Source organism: Pygocentrus nattereri, chromosome 5, assembly GCF_015220715.1.
Source record: "Pygocentrus nattereri isolate fPygNat1 chromosome 5, fPygNat1.pri, whole genome shotgun sequence".
Classification (NCBI taxonomy): domain Eukaryota; kingdom Metazoa; phylum Chordata; class Actinopteri; order Characiformes; family Serrasalmidae; genus Pygocentrus; species Pygocentrus nattereri.
Window position 1 is genome coordinate 12,862,001 of NC_051215.1, and position 24,312 is coordinate 12,886,312.

Here is a 24,312-nt window from a genome sequence, read left to right on the forward strand (position 1 = left end):
GAGAGTGAGGGAGAGAGAGAGAGGGAGAGACAGAAAGCGAGAGAGAGACAGAGAGGGAGAGGGGGAGAGGGAGGAATATAGTTAGCGGGTTTGTTGACTTGGTCGAGCGCTCATTCACCCTCAGCTGTTTTGGTCCACAGGCTGGTCATCAGTCCGCCCCTCATTCAGTGCCCTCTTTAATGTTTGTCCAAACATTTTAGGCACCTGACTGTCCAACCTTTTTAATGAAAGCGAGGCTGTTAACGGAGTTTCAGTAACAGCCCCTACTCCTTCACTACACTCCTAAAAAAAGATGGTTCTGCAAGCGTTCTTTAGTAAAGATTCTGTGTAGAACGAAGAACACTCAAAAACATTGGCATGCTTAAACGGTTCTTTGCATGCTAGCAAAACTGGTCTTCATGTTGATGGGGAATGTGCTATAGGTTCTGTATAGAACCTTTCTAGCTCTACAAAAAAGCTGCTGTTGTTACAGTGTCAAGCTTGCCACAATAGAAGAACCATTGTTGGTACTATGTAGAACCATTTTTAAAAAGGTTCTGCATGGAACCATATACAGCACAGTTTACATCAGTCTGAAGAACCGTTTCACTATGTAGGCTTGCAGTTGGTTCTTTGGGTGTTCGTGGTTTCATTCACACTTCATTCTATTGACAGAGCCTTTTGTGGAGATACCTCAGTGGGTTGTCTTTCTCCCTGTGTAGTGTGTGTAGAGACCAAGGTGGGAGAGGCCATGCAGCCCCTGAGGGACGCTGAGCTTGGGGCTTTCACCTTCTTTGCCTCCCCTCTTCCTCACGATGTGTGTGGCAGCAATGGGCTCCCCCTGACCCCCAACTCCATCAAGATCCTGGGCCGCTTCCAGATCCTCAAGACCATCACCCACCCCAGACTGTGTCAGTATGTGGACATCTCTCGGGGCAAACATGGTATGGCTGATGGCTGGTTTTGTTGTAGTTGCTGGAAAGGCATTGATTATCACATGTTCCTGATTTTTCTAACCCATAATTAGTATCAGTGATTTGTTTAAAAATCCTTTCATCATGTCAAACTTCAGGGCCTTCAAACTATAAGGCCAATTTTTGCTGCGTCACCCATCAACATTTTAATGAGTAGTAGGCTGTAATTAGGGATGCATTGATATCCAGAAGTTTTTGCGCTCTTATCTGTGTACATACTGTATGTGCAAACGAGAGACCACCCTTCATTATTGAATTTCCTGGCAAAGTGTCCTTTAGGGACAAGCTGATCACTTTTTAACCTCAGGAAAAAGCAAAAAACATACATTTAACAGAAAATGACACAGGACACAATACTTAGTGTGTTCACTCTTTGCCTGTATTCCATCTTCTGTTCTTTTCAGGAGACTTGCTTTCAGTTTTTCAGAATTCTAGAGGGGCATTTTTCACATCTCCAAAGTTCAGTGCTAAAAGTTGGTTGCACTTTCTGCTGCTCGCAGTGCAAGTTATCCTAAACATATTTAGTTTTTCATTTTTTTACTTTCTCATTTTTTTTGTATAATGAGTACAGATATAGGAATGCAGTGGATGCATTGACATCGATCTAAAGATGGTGATTCAGCTGCTTGTGGAATGTTATATCGTTTATGATACTATTCAACGTCTTAAAGCCTTATTTCTCAAAATCAAATTGGAAACAAAAAAATTCAAGTACATTTCTACACTTTCTATAATAAGTTATTAATCTGATAACTGCAGAAAATCAGATTTTATCAGTAATTTGTTAAATGCTTCGGGTCTACAAGAGTCTGGCAGTAATTGGATTTCTGCTTTGAAACCGGCCAAAAACACACAGAAGAAGACGTGACGTAAATGTAACGTAATGTAAACTTAAACTCCATGTCGCAGGTTTTTTTTTATTTAAACACCACACCACTTTACCAGAAAATCTGAAAATACATAATCTAGAAAAAAGAATATTTAAATCCTTCATTTCGTTGAGAATGTGTTTGGTTTCAGTGTCACTCCAAAAGTGTTTTGGCGTCGTTGCTTGCTTATTTCCGGTACTGTGGTCTGTTTCACACATGTGCAGGCTGAGAAATCTGAAAGAAATCAGAGTAAGAGTTTACATACGCTGAATAATTTGATTACTGAGATAAAATCCAGGTGTCTTTATTGGTTTTATTAATCAGATTTTGAGACCTTACTCTGATCTCAGAAATCAGAATCTGCTGTTTATATGACCTTTTGAATAATCAGCAGAAAAACTGCAGAAATCCAGTTATTATTGGATTATCAAGTGCATGTAAACATACTCAGTATAATCCTAAAAATTATGCATGATGCATCAACAAACATTTTTACCTGTAATAAGAAGTGTCAGCTGAATACATGTTAAATTGGTTTGTGCTAACTTGTTCATAGTAGTTGATTTATGCTTAATATAAAGCACTTTCATATGTTTGCTGTAATAGGAGGAAAATGTTAAGCATTCACGGCTGTTCATGATTTTTCACAATTGTTTGCACCCTTGGAGCGAAATAGATTTAAATACCTTGAAAAGAGCACACACTGGCACAATAAGGGGTTAGAGATGTATGATAGAGACTGTTGAAGCTTGTTACATATACCTTATAAATGACACCTGTTAAAGGTTAGACCTCTTATAGGTGGCATTTACCAAATACATCATGCCATCAATACGAGGAGTGTTTTTGACCTATTTCCAGTGTTCAAGGCTGATTTCCAGTCCAGTACATGTGTTTGTGTCTCAGTGATTCAGGGGCTCTTCACTGACTTTTTCTTATTCATTTCTTCATTGATTTTGCAGAAAGACTGGTTGTGGTGGCTGAGCACTATGAACACAACCTCAAGGACCTTTTCAAGCAAGACAAACCAGTCAGGTAAAATCTGAAATAAGTACAGAAGGATTATGCAACTTAATTCAGCAGTTTGTTTTAATTCATGTAATTTTCATCAACATAAACTCCCATTTGTTTTAATTACCTAAGGTGTCACAGATGTGTTGTGTTCATTAGCAGCATATTGACTCTAACAGAGCTTTTATTTAAATTCAAACCACTTTATGTAAATGCACTCTCAGTGCAATAATTGTATTGTAGGCATAATGCAGATTTTCACACAGAAAACATTCACAAATTCACAAAATTCACAAAAGTGTGGAGGTGCTTTGTCCCTTCACTCTGTTCTCCTCTTACATGGCCTGCTGTTAGTGTGTGTGTATGTCTATGTGTTTGTATATATTTGTGTGTGTGAGGATGGACACCATGGACAGGCTACTAACTAGCTACAGCTGCTAAAGCAGAACCCCACATTGGCCACTTGATGTTTTAACATAAATGGTTATAGCTTTACTGATTTAAAAAAAACAATAATGCCACCAGACCACTGAGTAACAAAAACATGAACACCACACAAGGTTTAACAATTTAAAAGAAAATGCTTGAAAAACCATAATCATTGTCATCTAAATAAAGGTACTAAACTGTCACTGGGGCAGTGCCCCTCTTGCCACTGGGGTGGTACCCTCAAGGGTACTCCTCAGTATATTTAGCCAGGGAACATGGTTGTACCTACCATAATCCATTGAAATGATATTTTCTAAGTTGTATTGACTCCACACACTCTGTCTTGTCTCCAGGCTTTTTAGAACCCCAATTCCAATGAACTTGGGATGTTGTGTAAAACATAAATAAAAACAGAATATGATGATTTGCAAATCCCTTTCAATCTATATTCAATTAAATACACTACAAAGACAAGATATTTAATGTTCAAATGGATAAACTTTATTGTTTTTTGCAAATATTCACTCATTTTGAATTTGATGCCTGCAACACGTTCCAAAGAAGTTGGGACACGAGCATGTTTACCACTGTGTTACATCACTTTTCCCTTTAACAACACTCAATAAGTGTTTGGGAATTGAGGACACTAATTGTTGAAGCTTTGTAGGTGAAATTCTTTCCCATTCTTGCTTGATGTACAACTTGATTTGCTCAACAGTCCGGGGTCTCAGTTGTCATATTTTGCACTTCATAATGCGCCACACATTTCCAATGGGAGACCAGGCAGGCCCGTCTAGTACCCGCACTCTTTTACTACAAAGCCATGCTGCTGAAACACGTGCAGAATGTGGCTTGGCATTGTCTTGCTGAAATAAGCAGGGATGTCCCTGAAAAAGACGTTGCTTGGATGGCAGCATATGTTGCTCCAAAACCTGTATGTACCTTTCAGCATTAATGGTGCCTTCACAGATGTGCAAGTTACCCCTGCCATGGGCACAAACACACCCCCACACCATCAGAGATGCTGGCTTTTGAACTTTGCGCTGAAAACAATCTGGACTTTTCCTCTTTGGCCTGGAGGACACGACGTCCATGATTTCCAAAAACAATTTGAAATGTGGACTCGTCAGACCACAGGACACTTTGCGTCAGTCCTTCTCAGATGAGCTCGGGCCCAGAGAAGCTGGCGGCGTTTCTGAGTGTTGTTGATATATGGCTTTCGCTTTGCATGGCAGAGTTTTAACTTGCACTTGTAGATGGAGCGACGAACTTGAGTTCACTGACAGTGGTTTTCTGAAGTGTTCCTGAGCCCATGTGGGAATATCCATTACAGAATGATGTTGGTTTTTAATGCAGTGCTGCCTGAGGGATCGAAGGTCACAGGCATTCAATGTTGGTTTTCTGCCTAGCTGCTTACTTGCAGACATTTCTCCAGATTCTCTGAAACATTTGATGATATTATGGACTGTAGATGATGAAATCCCTAAATTCCTTGAAATTGCACCTTGAGAAACGTTGTCCTTAAACTGTTGGACAGTTGTTCACAGAGTGGTTGTCCCCATCCTTGCTTGTTGTCCCCAGTTTTCCCCATCCTTGCTTGTGAACGACTGAGCCTTTCCAGGATGCTCCCTTTATACCCAATCATGACACCTGTTTCCAATTAACCTGTTCACCTGTGGAATGTTGCAAACAGGTGTTTTTTGAGCATTCCTCAACTTTCCCAGTCTTTTGTTGCCCCTGTCCCAACTTCTTTGGAATGTGTTGCAGTCATCAAATTCAAAATGAAAAATGAATATTTGCAAAAAGACCACTGAGTAACAAAAACATGAACACCACACAAGGTTTAACAATTTAAAAGAAAATGCTTGAAAAACCATAATCGTTGTCATCTAAATAAAGGTACTAAACTGTCACTGGGGCAGTGCCCCTCTTGCCACTGGGGTGGTACCCTCAAGGGTACTCCTCAGTATATTTAGCCAGGGAACATGGTTGTACCTACCATAATCCATTGAATGTGTTGCAGTCATCAAATTCAAAATGAAAAATGAATATTTGCAAAAAGCAATAAAGTTTATCTGTGTGAACATGAAATATCTTGTCTTTGTAGTGTATTCAATTGAATATAGGTTGAAAAGGATTTGCAAATCATTGCATTCTGTTTTAATTTGTTTTACACAACGTCCCAACTTCATCAGAATTTGGGTTGTATTTTATTGCTCTGTTTTAAAACCTTAGCTTATGAAAAAGTTACAAATATGTGCTTTTTACCTGGGAAAAGCATGTTTAAGGGATACAATTGGACCCTGAAACCACTGTTGTACCTTTGAGGGTAAATTTACATTGTTTGTACCTTGATGAACGAAAATAGTAGTAACTGTAAAATTAGAATAATGCTAATATTTTGTACAAATGACAACCCAACACAGAAGTAAATGTACTTGTTTTACATGCATATTAGTATAACTAACCCCAGGCAACAATACAAAACACAGCTAGTGCAGATGCATCTCATACACTGCTAGAATACAGCAATTAAATATGGAATTTTATGAAGATAATCACACTACAAAATCACATTATTCTATCATATTAATAAAATTAAGATGTTTTTAACAATTTAGTCTTTCCAGGCATTGTAATTTTAAAGCTATAATATTTGGTCAGTAGGGGGAAGAGTGTACTCACTGCTGGACCTCACACTCTGCCTATGGGCGCAACCATTGGCTCCTGAGCCACTGAATGTTATTATTGGCACCTTGCCAAAACATCTGCATAAATTAGGGTGTGTTTCATGTTAATGATATGTAAACAAGGTACTGGTAGACTTACGCTTGATTTCATGCACTAAAGCTGATTCACTATTCGCACTCGAATCTTTCTGGAGTGTTTGTATGTCATCAAAGGCAGTCAAATCTGCCCTTTTTTGTGAAAATGGCTCATTCTGTGGGGTAAACAAAAACATAAAACACAGTCGCATGTTTTCAGTACTTTCTATTAGACAAAATTGCTATACAATGTACATTATTTGCTCTTTATTATGCATTTACAGCTAAATCTTCCCTTCATCACTAATCAACATCCACAGAAGCACTTGTCTGGTACTGTTATTGTTCAGGATGCTGACAGTACACAGTGTAAAGAAAACAAATCTTCAAACTCTGTGTTCTAGCTCAGAGAAGGTGCTGCAGATTGCTTATGAGATGTTGGAGGGACTGGCTTTTATGAACAAACATGGCCTGGTGCATCGAGCCCTCAGCCCACATAATGTGCTTCTGGACTGCAAGGTACTGTAGACGTCCCCTCAAAGGGGAGTTTCACCAAACATTTCCTGCATAATCCAGTTGTTTAGAGAGCAAAGTCATTCAGCAGGGTTTTATTTGAAATTCACTGTAAGGAAATTTAAAGAATCAGATTTCTGTACAGTTGTGGGGACCAGGGGTCAGGATGTCTAGAACACCAATGCAGCAGTTTTGTTTACTTTCCAAAATGACCAGCGAACCTCCATGTCTTGTCTGAGTTTGTATATATAATGTTGATGATGGTAAAATAGTGGTAAATCTGAAAAAAAAAAGTGTATATATGTATGTTATGCATGTATGTTGCGTTATTTTAAAAAATAGACTTCATGCTAAAAATATAAAGCAGAGCTATAATAATACGATGCATCAGGCAGCACATGCAGAACCATTTCATGCAATTACTTCCTTTGAGGTAACTTGTAGTGTCATTTAATTCCTTGGATGTGGTTCCTGTGACCACCACTGTGAAAAATTCTGAGACTAAGTTTGTATAGAACATAGCATTTCACATCAAACCACTCTAAATGACAACATCTTCACAATTTAATTATGCAGAAATTTTGAAAAATCAGCTTAATTTCTCTATAAACAACTAGAGGAATGATAAAACATGACTTTTTTAATGTAAAACGGTGTCTGATGTGGTACAGTACTGCACAATTGTCTATGCTCTCCCTGTGTTAACAAAATTGGCTGCAGCTCATTGGCTAACTAACAAAAAATTTCAGTGAATTAAAGCCGGGAGAATGCTAAACTGTGCAGTACTGCGGACTTTGAAGACTGGAGTTTGGCACCTCTCTCAAGAAACTAGCATTGCATAATGATTTGTTTAATTGAGCCCATATGTTAAAAAAAAAACATTATTTATTAGAAATATATTACAATTTAGTACTGTGCAAAAGTCTTTGTGGCCTTAGCAAATAACTGTTTATCTGGGCAGTAAGTGAGATTCTACCAGTAAAATCTTAATATAACACTAGAATAAACTCAGTCAAATATTAATTCAGTAAAATGTCACAAAAGTTTTTTGGTTTTAAATGTTTTGTAAGCTGATTAATAAGAGCAAAGACTTGGTTCCAGATTCCAATTCCTCCACCACCTTATTTCATTTAATAAAGGACTGATTTGCCAACCAGGTATTGGGTGATAACTACAAATAGTACTGGACTGCCATGTGGAGAGCTTTGGAAAGCACATTGACATACATAAATCACTGCTTTTTGTATTAATGTTTTTTCTTTTTGTTCTATTGTTAAAGCTTCTCAATGCTCAGTGCCCAGAAAATCTCATTTTTCCAGGTCGATTAGACTTTTGCACAGTCTACCTATATTTATGTGTGGGGGTGGCGAGTGCGATGTAATGTGTTATCCTTATCTCTTCTGTCATTTTGCCCTTTTGTGCTCATTATTATGCTGACGGCTTTGTAATATTTAAGTACGAGTGCAAATTTTACTGACTGATTACTGCCTTTGAATTTAACATGAATAATAGTTACCATGCACATGACTCTATTATTATTCTATTATTTTATTGCATTACAGCTTTTGCTTTTCCCATTGTGAACAGGGCAAGGTTAAGCTGGCCAAATTTGGTCTTTATCATATGACAGATCACGGAGCAGATGTGGATTTCCCTATCGGGTAAGTAGTTTCTGCTCTAATGCTTTTCCCCTTGTTCCGTGCTTGAAATGCAGTCTGCAAAATTCAAGCCGTATGATTTTCAGTTTTTCTAAGGACACAGATCTCTTTATGGATGCAGATGGAATTCTATTCATATTCCCATTATGTAAAAACCCGAGGGAATCTTTAAACTCTTCATGGATCTCACTAAAGATGCATCATGGCTCAGATCTGATACGTCAGCATTTCATGAAAAAGAAAGATCAATGGCATATGCTGTGCTCTCATAATGAAACAAGATGAGCTAATATGAGATGTGTGTCATCATGGTCCATCTTCATTTTGATCAAAACCATGTCTCGGATATCAAAGCAAACTTCCTCTTAGACAGTCGTAAATAACAGGGCCAGGCAGCAGGCCTCGTTCTCTGGGGCTTTTTGCCGTCTAATATCCGGCTTGAGATTGCCTTTTTCAGCGACGGATGATGGACGCCCAGAGTGGATGCTTCTGACCTTGGCATGTCCTTTTTCTATCTGCTTTTGCTGCACAGCCACATCTGCCCAGAAAATGTAATAAGCTTATCTGACTCCAACTTTGATGCCGCTGCAGCGATTCGCTGTGCTTGGCCTTATTGTGGACAGTTATGTGAACAATATGAGCTGAGATGAAATCGCTGTGATGGTGCTCTCTCTGATCACTACGGATATATGTTTATTCATAATTGCTGTGTGTCTATATGGCTTGGCTTGCTTTTGTGAACTTGTGAACATACATGGTAACAAGTAATAACAGTAACAAAATGCATGCAAATATGCTTTTTTCTCTTATTCTTGCGTCATATGCAGCGTCTTTAATATCCTTACCAAATCAACAGCGATGTAACCCCTTACATCTCCAGGGGCCATGTTACAGAAACATCCTAACTCTTAAATCTTATCTTTGTATTTGGAACGTCAGTTAGGGCTGAATTTAGCACTGTAGGCATTAAAGAGTAATTTCCTGAGTTCAGTAGTTATTTATGATGTCGATTTATATAAGATAAATCCCCAGGTTTCCTAAATATACCCCTGAGAGGTGTCCTAACTTCATTTTTAGGGGTGTAATGATACATATTTTCAGGTTCGAACCCATTTTTGATTGAGTTCAGTTGTTATATGTCAAAATGTCTTGATTCTACAGAGCTTTGATTTTCCACTTAATGTAATAATGAATATTAAAATAAGTTCACACATCCTGCTCACAGAACACAGTCTTGCACATTTTAATGCACAATTATTGATCATTTGTGGGGGAAAAAAAACATTAAAAAGCATAAAATGTGGCCTGTGCAAAAAAAAAATGATCGGAAATTGTGTTTTATGCTTTTTCCTCCAATATGTTAAACTTCAAAAAACGTAAATACAGATAAGAGAAATGTTTATATGTCCATATTTAAGTGTGTTTTTTGTAGAGGATATGTCAACTTATTTTCACTTAGAAAATTAGCAAAACATTTAATTTGACCAGGGGGGGTGTTTAAACCTTTTACATACGATTGTATATACCACACAGATAGTTTTTGCTGCAGCAGCCCTAAAACAAAATAACCCCTGAGAGTTTATAAGCAATATCAGAAAAAAAATCCAGTCAATTGAGCATGATTGTGTATAGGATAAGCCCCGCCCCACAGCACCCACTTTTCTCTGATGGGTTGAAGCCCACAGCCTGGTTTCTGTCATTGACAGTGGTTTCCTGGAAAGACAGCAAAAGAGAGACTTAGAGAGTGAGGACCGTATGTGTGATAAAGTTTTACATTTCTTTTCATTTATACCATCTCAGCCTTTTTTCCATACCATATTGAAGTCATTACAGCTCGTTATTTTAAAGTAATTACTGAGAAATCCACAGTAGTCATGGGATAATAAGCCTTAAGATTAATGACTGAATAATATGCCTGCAGTTTAAGGAGTTAAGAGCTTTCTAGATTTAATTTCAATTGTTTCATGCAAATTGTTTATTGCGGTAGATTATAATTGTACACTGTTTGAAAGTAGCACTGCTGTTATCTATACCAGGGTGCAAACGTCCAGTCAGCTCATCAGCTAATGAACAATCCTTCATTATTACCTGAAAAGCTGAGTCAGAGGGCGAAGCATTAAACTGTACGGGGCAGTTTGATGCCCTTGAGCTGAATCAATGTGCAGTAACTCTCTGTCTCCACTGAGGAATGTCTCTGGATATGCTCTGTCACCCATCTCTCTCTCTCTCTCTCTCTCACACTCTGTGTGTGCAGGTATCCTTCTTATCTGCCTCCAGAGGTCATTGCGCAGGGTTCGTTCCACTCCTCTGAAGGCTCTCTTGGGGAGCCCCCTCTGCCGTCCGGGCCTAAAGCGGATGTGTGGTCTCTGGGGGTCCTGCTGTTTGAGCTGTGTGCTGTATGTGCTTCTATTTCAGTTTTCACAGTTGTAGCAATGGCTTATTCCAGGACTAGGGCCACTGCTGAGATACACGTTCTTCATTTTCTCTTTGTGCATTTCTACAGTGATGTATTTTGTTTGGTGTACACTCCCATGAATGATTTTAGTTATTTCTAGCATGCTGTTTTACTAATTTTAGAATAAACGCAATGCATCAATACGTATGGAATTATACAATGGCCATTAAAATTATTTAATTCTTTTGTTCATAAAGGGCCATATTGATAGTGTTGTCAAAATTATTATTTTTATTTTTTTTAATTTAAGTTTTTCAAACTTTTTTGGGAAGAAATTCACCGCTGTCAGAAGAAAACCTTGTTTGTTTTTGTGTGTTTCTTTGAAATTATTTAAAATATGTCGGTTGCTCATGAGGAATGGACCAAAAGAATCAGCTCAAAATGGCTTGGGGAAAAAAGTCTGGTTCCATTGACTTGCATTAAAAGTAAAGTGTGTTTTTTCCTTCTCCTGTGATGTTGTCATTTTGGACATTTTGGATGTTTTGTTCTGACAACAGTGAATTTCTTCTTAAAACCCACTTACACAGTTTTCACAAAGATTCTGACATTCGCCAATGTTTTATTTGAGGTTTCTTCTTAGGTAAGAACAGAATTTACACACACTCAAGAGCACAACAGTGCAAACAGTTCTGCAGTTTAAGAACACATCATGAATCTGATGTAGACTATTTTTTTGGACTTTTCTCAATAATAAATGTAAAAAAAACTTAGAAAGATATTGGTGAATGAGGTCCACTGTCCATTAGGTAGGTAATATGCCTTATTCCAAAAACAGGCTGGGCTGAAACACTCCATATAACTTGAATGGGTGGGGCTAAACTGCAGTAGGCTGACTGGATAATAGTAGTAGGGAGTGGTATGGATGAATGTTTATTCACGATGTAATTAGTGATGGTTTGGTATAGATCATGGTATAGTGTATTTATGTATAGTAGTTTCAAATAAAACCATTTGGAATGCTTAAGTAACTTTTATTGTAGATTATCAATGGTGTGTTACTCTGGATGTCCCTTCAGTTTCAATAAGAACCATATTTAACAGCCAAACTAAATGTAAAATATTTTTATTGGGTTTAATAGTAAAAACAGAAATGAACCATTTGGATTTAGTACATATTAGAAACCGTTCACACTATCAGGTTTAGCTGAAAAGTTGTGGAGCCTCTTGGCTTATAAGCTGAGACTGTGACATCACCTGAAACAGCTGGCAGAGTTCCATAAGGCGAAAAACTAGCTAGTCTTCATGCTAGGCTAATGGCTAACTCCAGGAGACTTTTCCTTCCACTCTCTTTCCCTGTTAGCTCAGTAACTTAATACAGTCTGATATCTGCTCTTTTGACAATAAACTGATAAACTTACCTCAGAATGCAACTCACCACCTGAGAGGTGAGGGAATCGGCGTGTTTTGTGCTGTTTTTGTGTCCTGTTATCTGCGGTTGCATGCATATAAATAACTACAAAACTAATGCCTTAAAAAGAATTTCAACTGGTACACCAGATGAACCAGTATATCACCCACTACTAATGGGTGGATATATGAAAATGTGTTTTTTTTCTTGACATTGCCGAAAGAATTCATTCAAACTAAGCTGGAGACGATGGACAAGAGAGAGAACGAAATGCTTTGGAACTTTAGCAGTGTTTACATACCACATCAAATTTTTTAAAAAGTGAGGAAAATATTATTTGTATTCGTGAGTTTGTTGAATTTAAAATGAATTTATAATTATGAAAAGAATTCATTTAATCAGGTGTGCCTAAACTTTTGACTGGTCGTGTATATTACATCAATGACATCTTATTCTTTACTATTATGACGAATATGGTATATATCTACCTAATGGAAATGTTTTACACTAAATTTCCTGTTGTCCCACAGGGGAGGCAACTTCTTCAGAATATTGAGATCAGTGAGAGATTAAAGTTCATTATTACTTTAGGTAAGTTCATATTACGTTGAGTGTTTTTTACGTTCCAATCTAAAGTATGTTCTGTAAATATGTTTAACCCTTAGAGATCTAGGCTTAATACTGTCATTTTTGCTGTACATTCAGTTTCCTCTACATAATTGTTTAAAATAATTATATAATTACATAATGAATGACATATTTACAACTTAAGAGTTACATTTACAAAATGTAAATTGAATGTATCAACAGCTTTGAGTCTGCACCTCCAACTTTTAATGTCAAAAAATGACAAAATTGTGTCAGTCATGAATGTTTTCCTTTCTATAAAGACAAGAGTGTACATGCAAGAACTTTTCATCAAATTTAAATCATCATAACATTTTCTCTCCTACTTACAAACACAAGTGTGGTACTGATCAAAAGCTTAGAATCCACACTTCATGCTTGTTTCAATGAGCTACAAGTAAGAACTAATTAATAAAAAAAATGCATCATGCTTTTAACGCCCATCATAATGTTAAATGATGGATATCAACATAAATCAGTTTTTTTGTTCTGCAGGTTGTATGGATGACATAGTCACTGTCCTTGCCGAAGAACATGGATGTCTGGACATCATTAAGGTGAACTTGATGTGGCTGTGCTCATGCATAACTGGCTAATGGCCTGAAAAATGGCCAACTACTGCTTGTCTTTTTTGTCTTTTATAACTGTAATAAATGTCAGTGTTACTAATACGATAATTCATGTGAATTACAGGAGCTTCCGGAGAATGTCATGGCTTTATTGAGGAAATGCTTGACTTTTCTTCCTTCAAAAAGGTAATCTGCCTCAAACAGTGCACCATTTCCTTTCAGAAGCATGCTCCCCTCTGTTACTGAAGCTCCATTCGTCATGCTGTCGAAAGAGACGGCTGTTATGCTATATTATTTTTGAGGAAGGCTTGAAGCGTGATTTTTGTGGACTTGTGTTTGTGATTTTGCTTTTATTTAATATTTAAAATGTATGCAGAGCCCTCCAAGCATCAGAAGTGGTCAGGAAACCATGACAATTTTCACTTGAACCAAAGCCAGAGATTCAGTTTCAGTTACATAACTGAGGGGTACAGCTTGCTTATTGATTTTTCATGACAAAATGCTCATTTCTGATGTTTTAGATGCATGTTTCTGTGTATTTGCTTTTTGCAAAACGACTTAGTGGAGTTTATAAGTCAGTTATTGTGTCAAAGTATATACACCAATCAGGCATGATATTATGGCCACCTCCTTGTTTCTACACTCATTGTCCATTTTATCAGCTCCACTTACTGTATAGGTACACTTTGTAGTTCTACAGTTACAGACTGTAGTCCATCTGTTTCTCTGCATGCTTTATTAGCCCCCTTTTTCCCTGTTCTTCAGTGGTCTGAACCCTCATGGACCCTCACAGAGCAGGTACTATTTGGGTGGTGGATCATTCTCAGCACTACAGTAGCACTGTGGTGGTGGTGTGTGGTGGTTGCGCTAGTCTGAGTGGATCAGACACAGCAGTGCTGCTGGAGTTTTTAAACACCTTAGTGTCACTGCTGGACTGAGAATAGCCCACCAACCAAAAATATTCAGTTAAAAGTGCCCTGTGGGCAGCGTCCTGTCACCACTGATGAAGGACTAGAGGATGACCTGCACAAATTGTGCAGCAGCAGATGAGCTGTTATCTCTGACTTTACATCTACAAGATGGACTGACAAGCTAGGAGTGTTTAATAGAGTGGACAGTGAGTGAAAATAGTGTTTAAAAACTCCTGTCTGATCCACTTGTACCAGCACAACACACATTGACATGCACCACCACCACCACGTCAGCGTTACTGCAGTGCTGAGAATGATCCACCACCCAAATAATACTTGCTCTGTGTTGATCCTGTGAGGGTCCTGGCCACTGAAGAACAGGGTAAAAGGGGGGTACTACAGACTGTAACTGTAGAACTACAAAGTGCGCTGATATAGTAAGTGAAGCTGATAAAATGGACAATGAGCGTAGAAACAAGGAGGTGGTCATAATGTTATGCCCCGGTGTAGGTCGTAAACAAATGTTCATAAACAAAAAAACAAACAAACATACTGCAATATTAATATACCTAATTAAGATACATTTAAAATAGATGAGTTTAAGAAATCCAGGTTCAAGTAACAAGCAAAAATAATACAATGTAACAATAAAAGCATGGAAATGCCCAGGGGTAGGTTAGAGTAAGGAGGTAGGTTCCCAGCTTTTTCTGTCTTTTTTAATATTTAAAATGTACAAAGAGCCATCATCATGGGCAGTAATGAGACTATGATGATTTGCAAAGCTAATGAACAGCTTAAACCAGTGTATCCCAGCCACATTTTTGCTCTGCTCATTTTTGTTTTTCAGCTCAGAAAAGGCTTGTTAATTAGCAGATTATGTTAGATCAGCTATGTTGGCAGCAGCGCAGATATGCTGCTGGCATTTTTCAGGATTCAGAATAATATTCACAATTCAAATTGAACATTGGGTAAAGAGAATAATAATTACTATTATTGAATGATGTGGAAAAGGTTTTCCAAGATTTTTGGTCATGTCACTCCTAACTCAGGTCTCAGCCCTAGTTCAGAGCAGGGCAAACACTAAAATGTTCAGGGCATGGGGTTCTCCAAGACCAGGGTTTGGAACCATTGGCTTACACCATAGCTTTGCCAGACATTCTGTTTGAATTACATAATTTAGTTGTTAATATAAAACTCTGTCTCAGACCCACAAGCTGCTGAAGGACACAGTGTTTGAGGGAGAGTCCTGCCTCAACATATTTGTAACCATTTCATATAATAAACCTCTGTGAGGTAGCTTTAGAAATATTAACCACTTCCAACATCTGGTTCCTTTCACAACCACTGTGAACAATTCTGACTTGGTACGTTTCTCCATGGAGCACATGGAGCATTTTACATCCAGGCACTCGACTGGCTTTTATATTTTTATGATTGAAATATTTTCCAGTGTGCATTAATTGTAATTGGTTTTATACAGGAGTGTTAAGAAATTCAGGTACACGGAACAAGTAAAAAACAATACGACGTAAAGGAAAAGTCTGTGAAAGCAGCGGGTTAAACAGGTGTACTTACAGCTTTTATTTTCTATTTTAAAATGTACACAGAGACCTCTAAGCATTATGTAGTCAAACCAATGGCAATTTGAAATGCTGGTGTACAACTTAAAACCAAAGCCAGACATTCCGTTTCAATTACATAACTGTGTTGTTGATGTTAACCTCTGTCACAGGCCCACCCCAGCAGAGCTGCTGGAGGACATAGTGTTTGAGGGAGTGTCCTGCCTCTACACACCCTATCAGATTCCAGTCAGTCTGTTCTCCTCCTCGCTGCGCTGTGCCCACCTGGAGCTGCCTGAAGACATCAATGAACTCTGCAAAGGTAATGTTGATAATGTTAAATTGATAAGAGTTAAATCAACAAGTTTTCTTTGGGGACTATTTTTCCTTACAGCACCCTTCATGTACATCTCCACCATGAATAGCTTTTAAAAATATATGTTTTAGCCTAAAGTCCAAGAGAACACAACTGATCTCTCTCTGTCTGGGTTGGTAGGGTGGCCCTACCTCTCCTCCATTGCTCATTGTGATGCTAGCCAGCGCAGGTGTCCTTTAGGCGAAGTAACAGAACTACCAGTTAGCATTCTCTTCCAAGGATGTTCAACTGTCCAATGACTTTGCCTTAGCCGCAGTTCAAAAAGATGCGGTGGCTGGCTTCACATGTCTCAGTGGAAGCTTGTGTTTGCCTTCATCCTGCTAGTGTTGGTGGTATTGTGTGATTGGGAGTAGTGGGTGGCATTGGATATGGCTAAATTTCTGTGAGGTAGCTCTATGTGTGGTTCACCACCACTGTGGACAGTTCTGGCTTGGTATGTTTCTCTCAGATGAAGCATTTCACTTTGAACCACTGTGAATGACTTCACATTTTTTTATTCAGTTTTGCAGCGATTTCTAAATTTGGTGGTATTAAGTAACGTCTTTGCTTCACTGTAATACGTACATTGGTTCTCTGTAATCTGCGCAGTTGACGAGGAAGATTACTTGTCTGAGAGATCCGTGGATGAGGTGTACCACCTGTGGTGTTTGGCAGGAGGAGACTTGGAGAAAGAACTGACCAACAAGGGCATCATACAGTCCAAACCTCCAGTCTGCACCCTGCCCAAGTACACACCCACTCACACTACACCTTATTTTCAGTACAGTGCTCTACACTCTTAAAAATGGTGGTTCTTCAAGGGTTCTTTAGTTAGGAAAATTGCTCTATATAGAACCGTGAACATGCAAAGAACCTTTTGCATGATTAAGCAGTTCTTTGCATCGTGAAATGGTTCTTTTTAACATATTTTGTATTGTATCACAAGAACACAACACATTTGAGTGCCTTGATGTGAGTGTGATGCAAGTACATGCCAAAGTTTGGGTGCTCCTGGTCAAATAACATTCACTGTTGGTTTTCTAAGGGAAAATAAATGAGCATATTTGTGACACTTGTTTAAGACTCATGTCTCTATCTATACTGCTCCCGTTATTAAAGAAAGTCTTTCAGCAACATGTGTCATTAGATCCTACAGGAAATTTACTTCTGGTTTTGAAAGATGGAGAAAAATCCACTGGCTGCTACGAGTTGCTCAAACTTAAGTACAATCCCATTTCCAAAAAAGTTGGGATGCTATGCAAAATGTAAATAAAGTGCAATGATATGCTAGTCATTTAAACCCTATATTTAATTGAAAATAGTGTAAAGACAACATGTCAAATATTGAAACAGAGAAAACTGTGTTTTTCAAAAAATATATGGCCATTTTTAATTTGATGCCAGCAACACATTTCAGGAACACTTCTGAAAAATCTACCATGCAAAGAATAAACCATATATAATCAGGATTCAGAAATGCTGCTGCCTTCTCTGGGCCAGAGCTTATGTAAGATGAACTGAGGTGAAGTGGAAAAGCTTCCTGTGGTCTGACAAATCAAAATTCGAAACTCTATTTTCGAAATCATGGACACTGTGTTCTCCAGACAAGTGACCACCTGACTTTGTATCAGCACATAATTAAAACATAGTTCAGGTTTTGGCACCATATGCTGCCATCCAGACAACATCTTTCCCAATGAAGGCCTTGGTTATTTCACGAGGACAATGCCAACCACATTCTGTACATATTACAACAGCATAACTCTGTAGTAAAAGAGTCTGGGTGCTAAAATGGAACATGGTTCAGGTTTTGGCACCATATGCTGCCATCCAGACAACATCTTTCCCAATGAGGGCCTTGGTTATTTCAACAGGACAATGGCAACCACATTCTGCACATATTACAACAGCATAACTCTGTAGTAAAAGAGTCTGGGTGCTTCTCACCCACTGAAAATGTTTGAGGCATTTTGAAATGAAAAAATATGACAAAGGAGACCGCGGACTGTTGATCCTCATCTACAGCCAGGTGTTGAGTTGAATTATGAAAACACCACTGTAACAACGGCAAACGCCTTGTTTTTAATGTGTTAAGCGTGTGGACATGAAGATTACAGTGGTAGAAGAAGCTCATGAACGCATGTGTCCGCAGTGACGTTTAATATACTAACAGATGAAGTAGTTCTCAAAAAATAAATGGTTTAAATGATTTGCATATCACTGCATGCTATTGTGATTTACATTTTGCACAGTGTCCTTGCGTTTTGGAAACGAGATTCTTCATGGAGTGCAGTATGTAAAAAGCCATGTGTGTGTCCATCCATTTTTTTCCTGGCAGCCTCTTACATTTTGTGTGGCACTCCCTCATATGTGTAATTCTGCATTTTTTCCACGCTCATGGGTCATAAATTTGCATATTCAGCCCCATGTTGGCAGATTGCGTCCTATTTGCGCCTAAAACTGGCATAAAAGCTTAGCGCAGACTGTGTAGTTAGAGCATATTTTTTGTGTTAAAAAATCTAAAAATACTGCCTGATTTAAATAAGAGAAGTCACTGGTCGTGGTAAAAGAAACACAAAATGAACTGAATGTGTTAAAAATTAACCTCTTTTTTCTGTTTTAAGAGTTCAGAAGCTGTGCTGTCTGTCAATTAAATACATATGTATAGTTATGATAAAATCCATTGGTTGTGATGTCTGATGTGATAAATGGTATAAATCTCATTTTAAGCTTTTCAGCCATTGCCTACTCAGCCAGCCTTCCTCTAATAATGCCGACCATTCTTGCTAGTTTCATTTTAGAAGATGGAGAGTCTTTTGGCCAAAGCCGGGACCGCAGCTTCCTCCTGGATGACACCACTGTGACACTCTCCCTTTGTCAGCTGAAAAATGTGAGTGTGTCTGTGTGTGGGTCGCTGTCCAATAATTTACGCTTGTTAAAGTGTGTGTACTGAAACATTACTAACACCCCTAACAGAGGCTGAAGGATGTGGCAGGGGAGGCATACTACCCACTGCTGGAGGATGAGTAAGAGTCATTTTTTTCTTTATTCTCCCGAGCATAATAATTGCCCAAATCTTCCCTTATTCTTACACTGAAGTGTTTGACACCGGTGATGGCAAACTGGAACCCTTTTGTGTCCTGCAGGCAGAGCAGCCTGCCCCAGTCCAACAGCAATAACGAGCTGTCCGCTGCCGTCAGCCTGCCCCTCATTATCCGAGAGAGAGACACGGAGTACCAGCTCACGCGCATCGTCCTCTTTGACAGGCTGCTCAAGGTGAACACACACATATTCGTACATGAAGGATGCGCAGAACACCACAGAGGAACACACACTGTCTGATAACTTTGGTTTATTTGCAGGGAGTTTGTCCTCATTTTTTCCTGACATTTTATTTTAATGTACACTTCTATTTCCACACTTTGTTAAGCTTCAATTTGATATTAAAGCTGCTACACAAATAATAATTACAATTGTAATGAAAGTTTATGCCACCTAAAATCTTTTAAGGTGGCCTAGACCTCTGTTATCTTAGCCTATATTTGTGTACAACACAAATATAGCCATTTTCAATTTATAATCCAAAACAACCAGTAAACCTACATTGACTTCTGAGTTGCCGATAAAGGTAAAATATTTGTAAATCTGAAAGGTTTACTTTGGGGACTTTGCCTTACTGTATGTACATTCCTGCCATGAAGGGTATGAAATTGCATTTCACTAAAAGCTTTCTGTGAGGGAGCTTTTAGAGGCATTAAATGCTTTGGACATCTGGATCCTGTCACCACCTCTGTGAACAGTTCTGACTCCGTTTCTTCGGGAAATGTCCATTTCACATCAAACCACTCTAAATGATTTAATGTTTTGTTTTTCTTTCTTTCTTTTTTTGAAACGGACAAAGAAAATTTGAAAAATTGGTGGAATTCCTCTTTGGATTACAAGGATAACTGCATGGAAAACTGTGCTATCCCTACTAAGAAGGGTTCTTATATGATTTCTTAGAATCTTGCTTGCTTGTAAGAGCTTTTTGGACATTTGTCTGTGGTACATTGATCTTTTAAAGAAATGATTCACAAAAAATCTAATTTGTACAGTTATCCCCTTTCCAATGTAGCTTATCACCCAAGATGCATTTTCTGTGTGAAGTTTTCTTCATTAGTTTTGAACCGATGCTATAAGGCTTAAATAATAGAAATTACCCTAAAAGATTTTCAAAGACAGACTTTCATTACTTTTTGTCTGCTTTAATCTCAAAGTTACAGTGCAAAACTAAAGAGCTTAGGATGACAAATGTTCCTTGGCTGATGCATTTGAAGGAAGGGGAGACATTAATTTCTTCAGTCAGTCATTTTTTTTTAACTGTCTGGTTGCACTGAATAGGATAATAGGGATGTATTGTGAACTGACATGATCAAATGCTGTTCTTCAGGCATATCCATACAAAAAGAACCAGATATGGAAGGAGGCCAGAGTCGACATTCCCCCCCTGCTCCGAGGATTGGCCTGGGCTGCTTTACTTGGAGTTGAGGTGAGTTAAAAATATGAATAAATAAAAAAAAATAAAGTAAGATGCAGCAGTAATGTTTTATTTCAAACATCGCTGTCCAATTTAAATCATATTTTGCAGGCTGTGTTATTTTACATCAACAGCAAAAACCATTAACAAGTTAAATTCTTCCTCCTAACTGTCTTTCTGGCCTCAATGACTTATCCGCTTCCTTGCCTCCTGGCAACTTGTCTTTATCAAAGCAGTATTTCTATGGTGTATTGATTGGTGCTTTGCTGGAAAAGCGTATACTCATCAGAGACTATCGACATGACCGTTTTCATTTTGCTAACCTCAGACAGTAAGCCAGAGTTGAGTTTGTTGCCCCCAACCCCCCCCAAGCATGTCAGTGCAGTTTACGGTTTCAGCAATACTTGACTGAGAGCCGACTTAATTTTCTTTGGACATGTTGTACAAATTTGCCAATTAAAAGCATCATCCAGTGTTTACAGTAGTAGCCAATATCTTCTTTGGAGGCAATTTCCAGATCATTGATTTTTTTGCTTTTGGGTTATTTGTGTTACACATTACCCCAAAATACTGTATTAAAACTTTCGAGCCATCACTTTGTTTTGCTATGTTGCAATATGGAGGCTTCACTACAGCAAATGGTTTCATTTACACTGTACTAGAGCACCTATCAGTGTTGATAATGAGAATATGATGCACTAAACCTAGGTGTGGAAATAGCATCAATGGCTCATATGTCATCATCAAAACACTATTGATCTTTAATTGGCGAAGATTATATGTTTCGTAACTGAAGCAGACAAGGGTTGGACTGGAACTGAGGAAAAAATGTAAAAGGTTGTTGTACTCAGGATGCTTATGTAACGCTCATGCACAGTCAAATGACAGACCTTAAATTACTGCTCACACACTCTGGTGCAAAAAATATTTTCTTTGCTGAGATTAATGTTTTCAGACTAATGTTTTCCATAAACGAATCTAAATTAATTTCTGTCTACATGCCTTTTGGGCCCAAATGAGTCCCTACTATACAGCTCATTTATGAGAGTGTAATACTGCATTTCCATATTCAATGTGCTTTTTCTATTTATTTATGTTATTTTATGGCCTAGGTTTTACTGTGATTACAGTGATGACTTTCATTTTTCATGCTCTTGTAGGGGGACATTCAGGCAAAATATGACGGCATCGACAAGGACACCCCCATCCCTACAGACAGACAGGTATCACTTTGTTATTGTTTTTGTTGTCTTTAGCCGTCATTTGACTTATTTATCACAGGACTTGTGTTATTCACAGGGCTGATTAATTATTTATAGGGCTTAATGTGAGCATCCAGCTCCTCTCTAACTCTGCTGGACAGGGAATATCTAATGCTTCGTGAAGACTAGAGTGTGCATTACTGTGAAACTGCTTTGTTGAGATTGAAAGGGATGTGAATATCATCTTTGCTTTATCTGATGATCACATAAAAGCACTCTGGTTTTCTACTCATATCTTTTTTTTCCCCCTCTTCAGATCGAAGTGGACATACCCCGCTGTCACCAGTATGATGAATTGTTGTCCTCACCCCAGGGTCACATAAAATTCCGTAGGGTCCTGAAAGCCTGGGTGGTGTCTCATCCAGACCTCGTCTACTGGCAGGGTGAGAAACTAGTGCTGTTATTAAAGGTGCAGTTTCATCAGGGCACCACAAGGTGGCTCTCTAGCTTCACAGTGATTCTACTGTATGTTGGTTGGTAGATGCCTGCAGGATCTGCCAAGGCAAAGATTCTCGTTAATGAATGAAGGGCCACAGCCGTTTAAGACCTAAGCCTGGAAATGAAAGCCTGGGCACTCTCTTTAGATTGATTGATGTCCTCTGATTCAAGGCAAATTTAGCTTTTCAGGTATGCCTGAACACAAATATTTAGTCTAAAAGATGAAAATAGGCCACAAAAACACACAAATGGAAAATATATTTTTTTTTGACGTACAAAAAAGCACATTTAGAACCAAAAGGTTATTGACCATAGCTCATATCTCAAAAGGTTGTAAAGCAGTGACGACTGTTAGTTTTAAGCTTTCAGTTCTGGCCATGTGTGTAAAAGCTCAGTCCAAAAAGAAGGAAAAAGCACCTTTGTAATGCACATTTCTGCTAACACCCCTATGGGATTCTAGTAGTATGTAAGCACTAAGCTAAAGGCAATTCACATGAACATTTTTTGGCCAGATTAAACAAACATTTCAAGCTTGTAACACACATATTAACATGTATTTTACCTTGTGTGTAACAGCTTTAAAGTGACCCCTGCAGTAAAGAGCCCTGGGACAGAGTAGATGCTGAGTAAAACCTGTTTAGACTACAGCTCATATTCAGTCAGTGATGCATCTAAAACTTCCAGGAAACACTAAATGTTTCTTTCTCACGAAATTTGCCTCATCCAGTGGAAATCAAGACATGTTTGGTTGATTCCACTGACATTTCCTAATTATGCTGGTGGTTAAACTGACATGTGAGGCCTTCAGACCTGTTCCTGAATTTCTAGCCAATGAGAGAACTTGCTTGGCTGTATCTAGATAACACAGAGAAAAAAATGATTAGATGCGTTTCCCATGGAGCATTTCAAGAATTTAATACTTTTGTTTCTAACCTGAACTTAAAAATAGCATTAGTACAATACCTACAATATTAAAATCCAACAAGAATTTTGATTATATCAAATGAAAATAAACTGAATATTGTTTTTTTCCGAAGTCATTAGACCGTCTATGACTATTTTAATTGTAATTTAAATTTTAAAAACATTTATGAAATTTTTTAATTTAGAAAGATATATTTTCATCGGTCATCTTTTTAATTGTTTTTCTTCAGGTTTGGATTCACTGTGTGCCCCTTTTCTCTACCTGAATTTCAACAACGAAGGTTGGGATTTTATTTAGCTCTTCTGAAACAAGGCCATCCATACAAACACTTCAGTCTGAAATACGTTTTTGATTCAGTATGTGACCTGATATTAAAAAGCATTGAAATGTTTCCTGTTAATCACTGATGTTAGCTTTCCTGTGTACAGCACTCGCATACGCCTGCATGTCTGCCTTCATTCCCAAATACCTCTACAACTTTTTTCTGAAGGACAACTCGCATGTCATACAAGGTGAATCTTCAGTCTCTGAGCACTAAACTGCATTTACCTGAAACTTTTTAGATTATCTCAGCTGTCCAGCCTAATGTCCAGACAAGGTTTTCCATTTCTTTATGCCTGCTGACCTTGTAGCTGCATGTTTACATCTGAACTTGCCTCGTCTTTAACAGTGGCAAGGAAATGCTGACTTCACTGTAACAGTGCCAAACCTGTCTTTCTGACTCCCCCTTTCAGAGTACCTGACGGTCTTCTCTCAGATGATAGCCTTCCATGACCCTGAGCTAAGCAACCACCTGAATGAGATCGGCTTCATTCCAGACGTGAGTGCTCTCTGCTTTGATGAATCTTTTAAAGCAGCTCCCTCTGCTTCACCTGTGCAAGTGGGAGACAGCTTCAGTTGGCATCAGATGCTTTCTAAATACAAAAACAAGGCAAAAAAAGTTTGTTTTCTTTAATTCCAGAAGGCTATAAAAGGGTTTGTTTGTGATGTTTTTGTTATAAGCAATATGAGCTCTGTAGTAAATGGAGATGTGCTGTTAAATTTATGGCTATACTGCAAGTGCGATATGGATTATAATATATTAAACTACACTGTCAATCCCCCAATGTGGATGATTAAGAGGGCTGTCAGCTCAACTGCAAATATTAA

At 38.2% G+C, this 24,312-nt stretch overlaps 1 protein-coding gene across 3 annotated transcripts in view; it reads left to right on the top strand.

The window, feature by feature from the left end:
• Positions 1–24,312, top strand: part of tbck (TBC1 domain containing kinase) — a 91,837-nt gene that overhangs the window by 774 nt on the left and 66,751 nt on the right. For all 3 annotated transcript variants that reach the window (XM_017720497.2, XM_017720496.2, XM_017720498.2), the window contains exons 2-20: positions 702–923; positions 2,785–2,857; positions 6,432–6,546; positions 8,128–8,201; positions 10,453–10,594; positions 12,532–12,592; positions 13,124–13,185; positions 13,322–13,383; positions 15,841–15,989; positions 16,632–16,770; positions 18,813–18,912; positions 18,999–19,048; positions 19,169–19,298; positions 20,452–20,550; positions 21,699–21,761; positions 22,057–22,183; positions 23,393–23,443; positions 23,592–23,675; positions 23,898–23,983. In XM_017720497.2, the coding sequence (XP_017575986.1) occupies positions 731–923; positions 2,785–2,857; positions 6,432–6,546; positions 8,128–8,201; positions 10,453–10,594; positions 12,532–12,592; positions 13,124–13,185; positions 13,322–13,383; positions 15,841–15,989; positions 16,632–16,770; positions 18,813–18,912; positions 18,999–19,048; positions 19,169–19,298; positions 20,452–20,550; positions 21,699–21,761; positions 22,057–22,183; positions 23,393–23,443; positions 23,592–23,675; positions 23,898–23,983 (1,860 nt within the window). In that variant the 5' untranslated portion in view covers positions 702–730. The remainder of the gene's footprint in view (positions 1–701; positions 924–2,784; positions 2,858–6,431; positions 6,547–8,127; positions 8,202–10,452; positions 10,595–12,531; positions 12,593–13,123; positions 13,186–13,321; positions 13,384–15,840; positions 15,990–16,631; positions 16,771–18,812; positions 18,913–18,998; positions 19,049–19,168; positions 19,299–20,451; positions 20,551–21,698; positions 21,762–22,056; positions 22,184–23,392; positions 23,444–23,591; positions 23,676–23,897; positions 23,984–24,312) is intronic.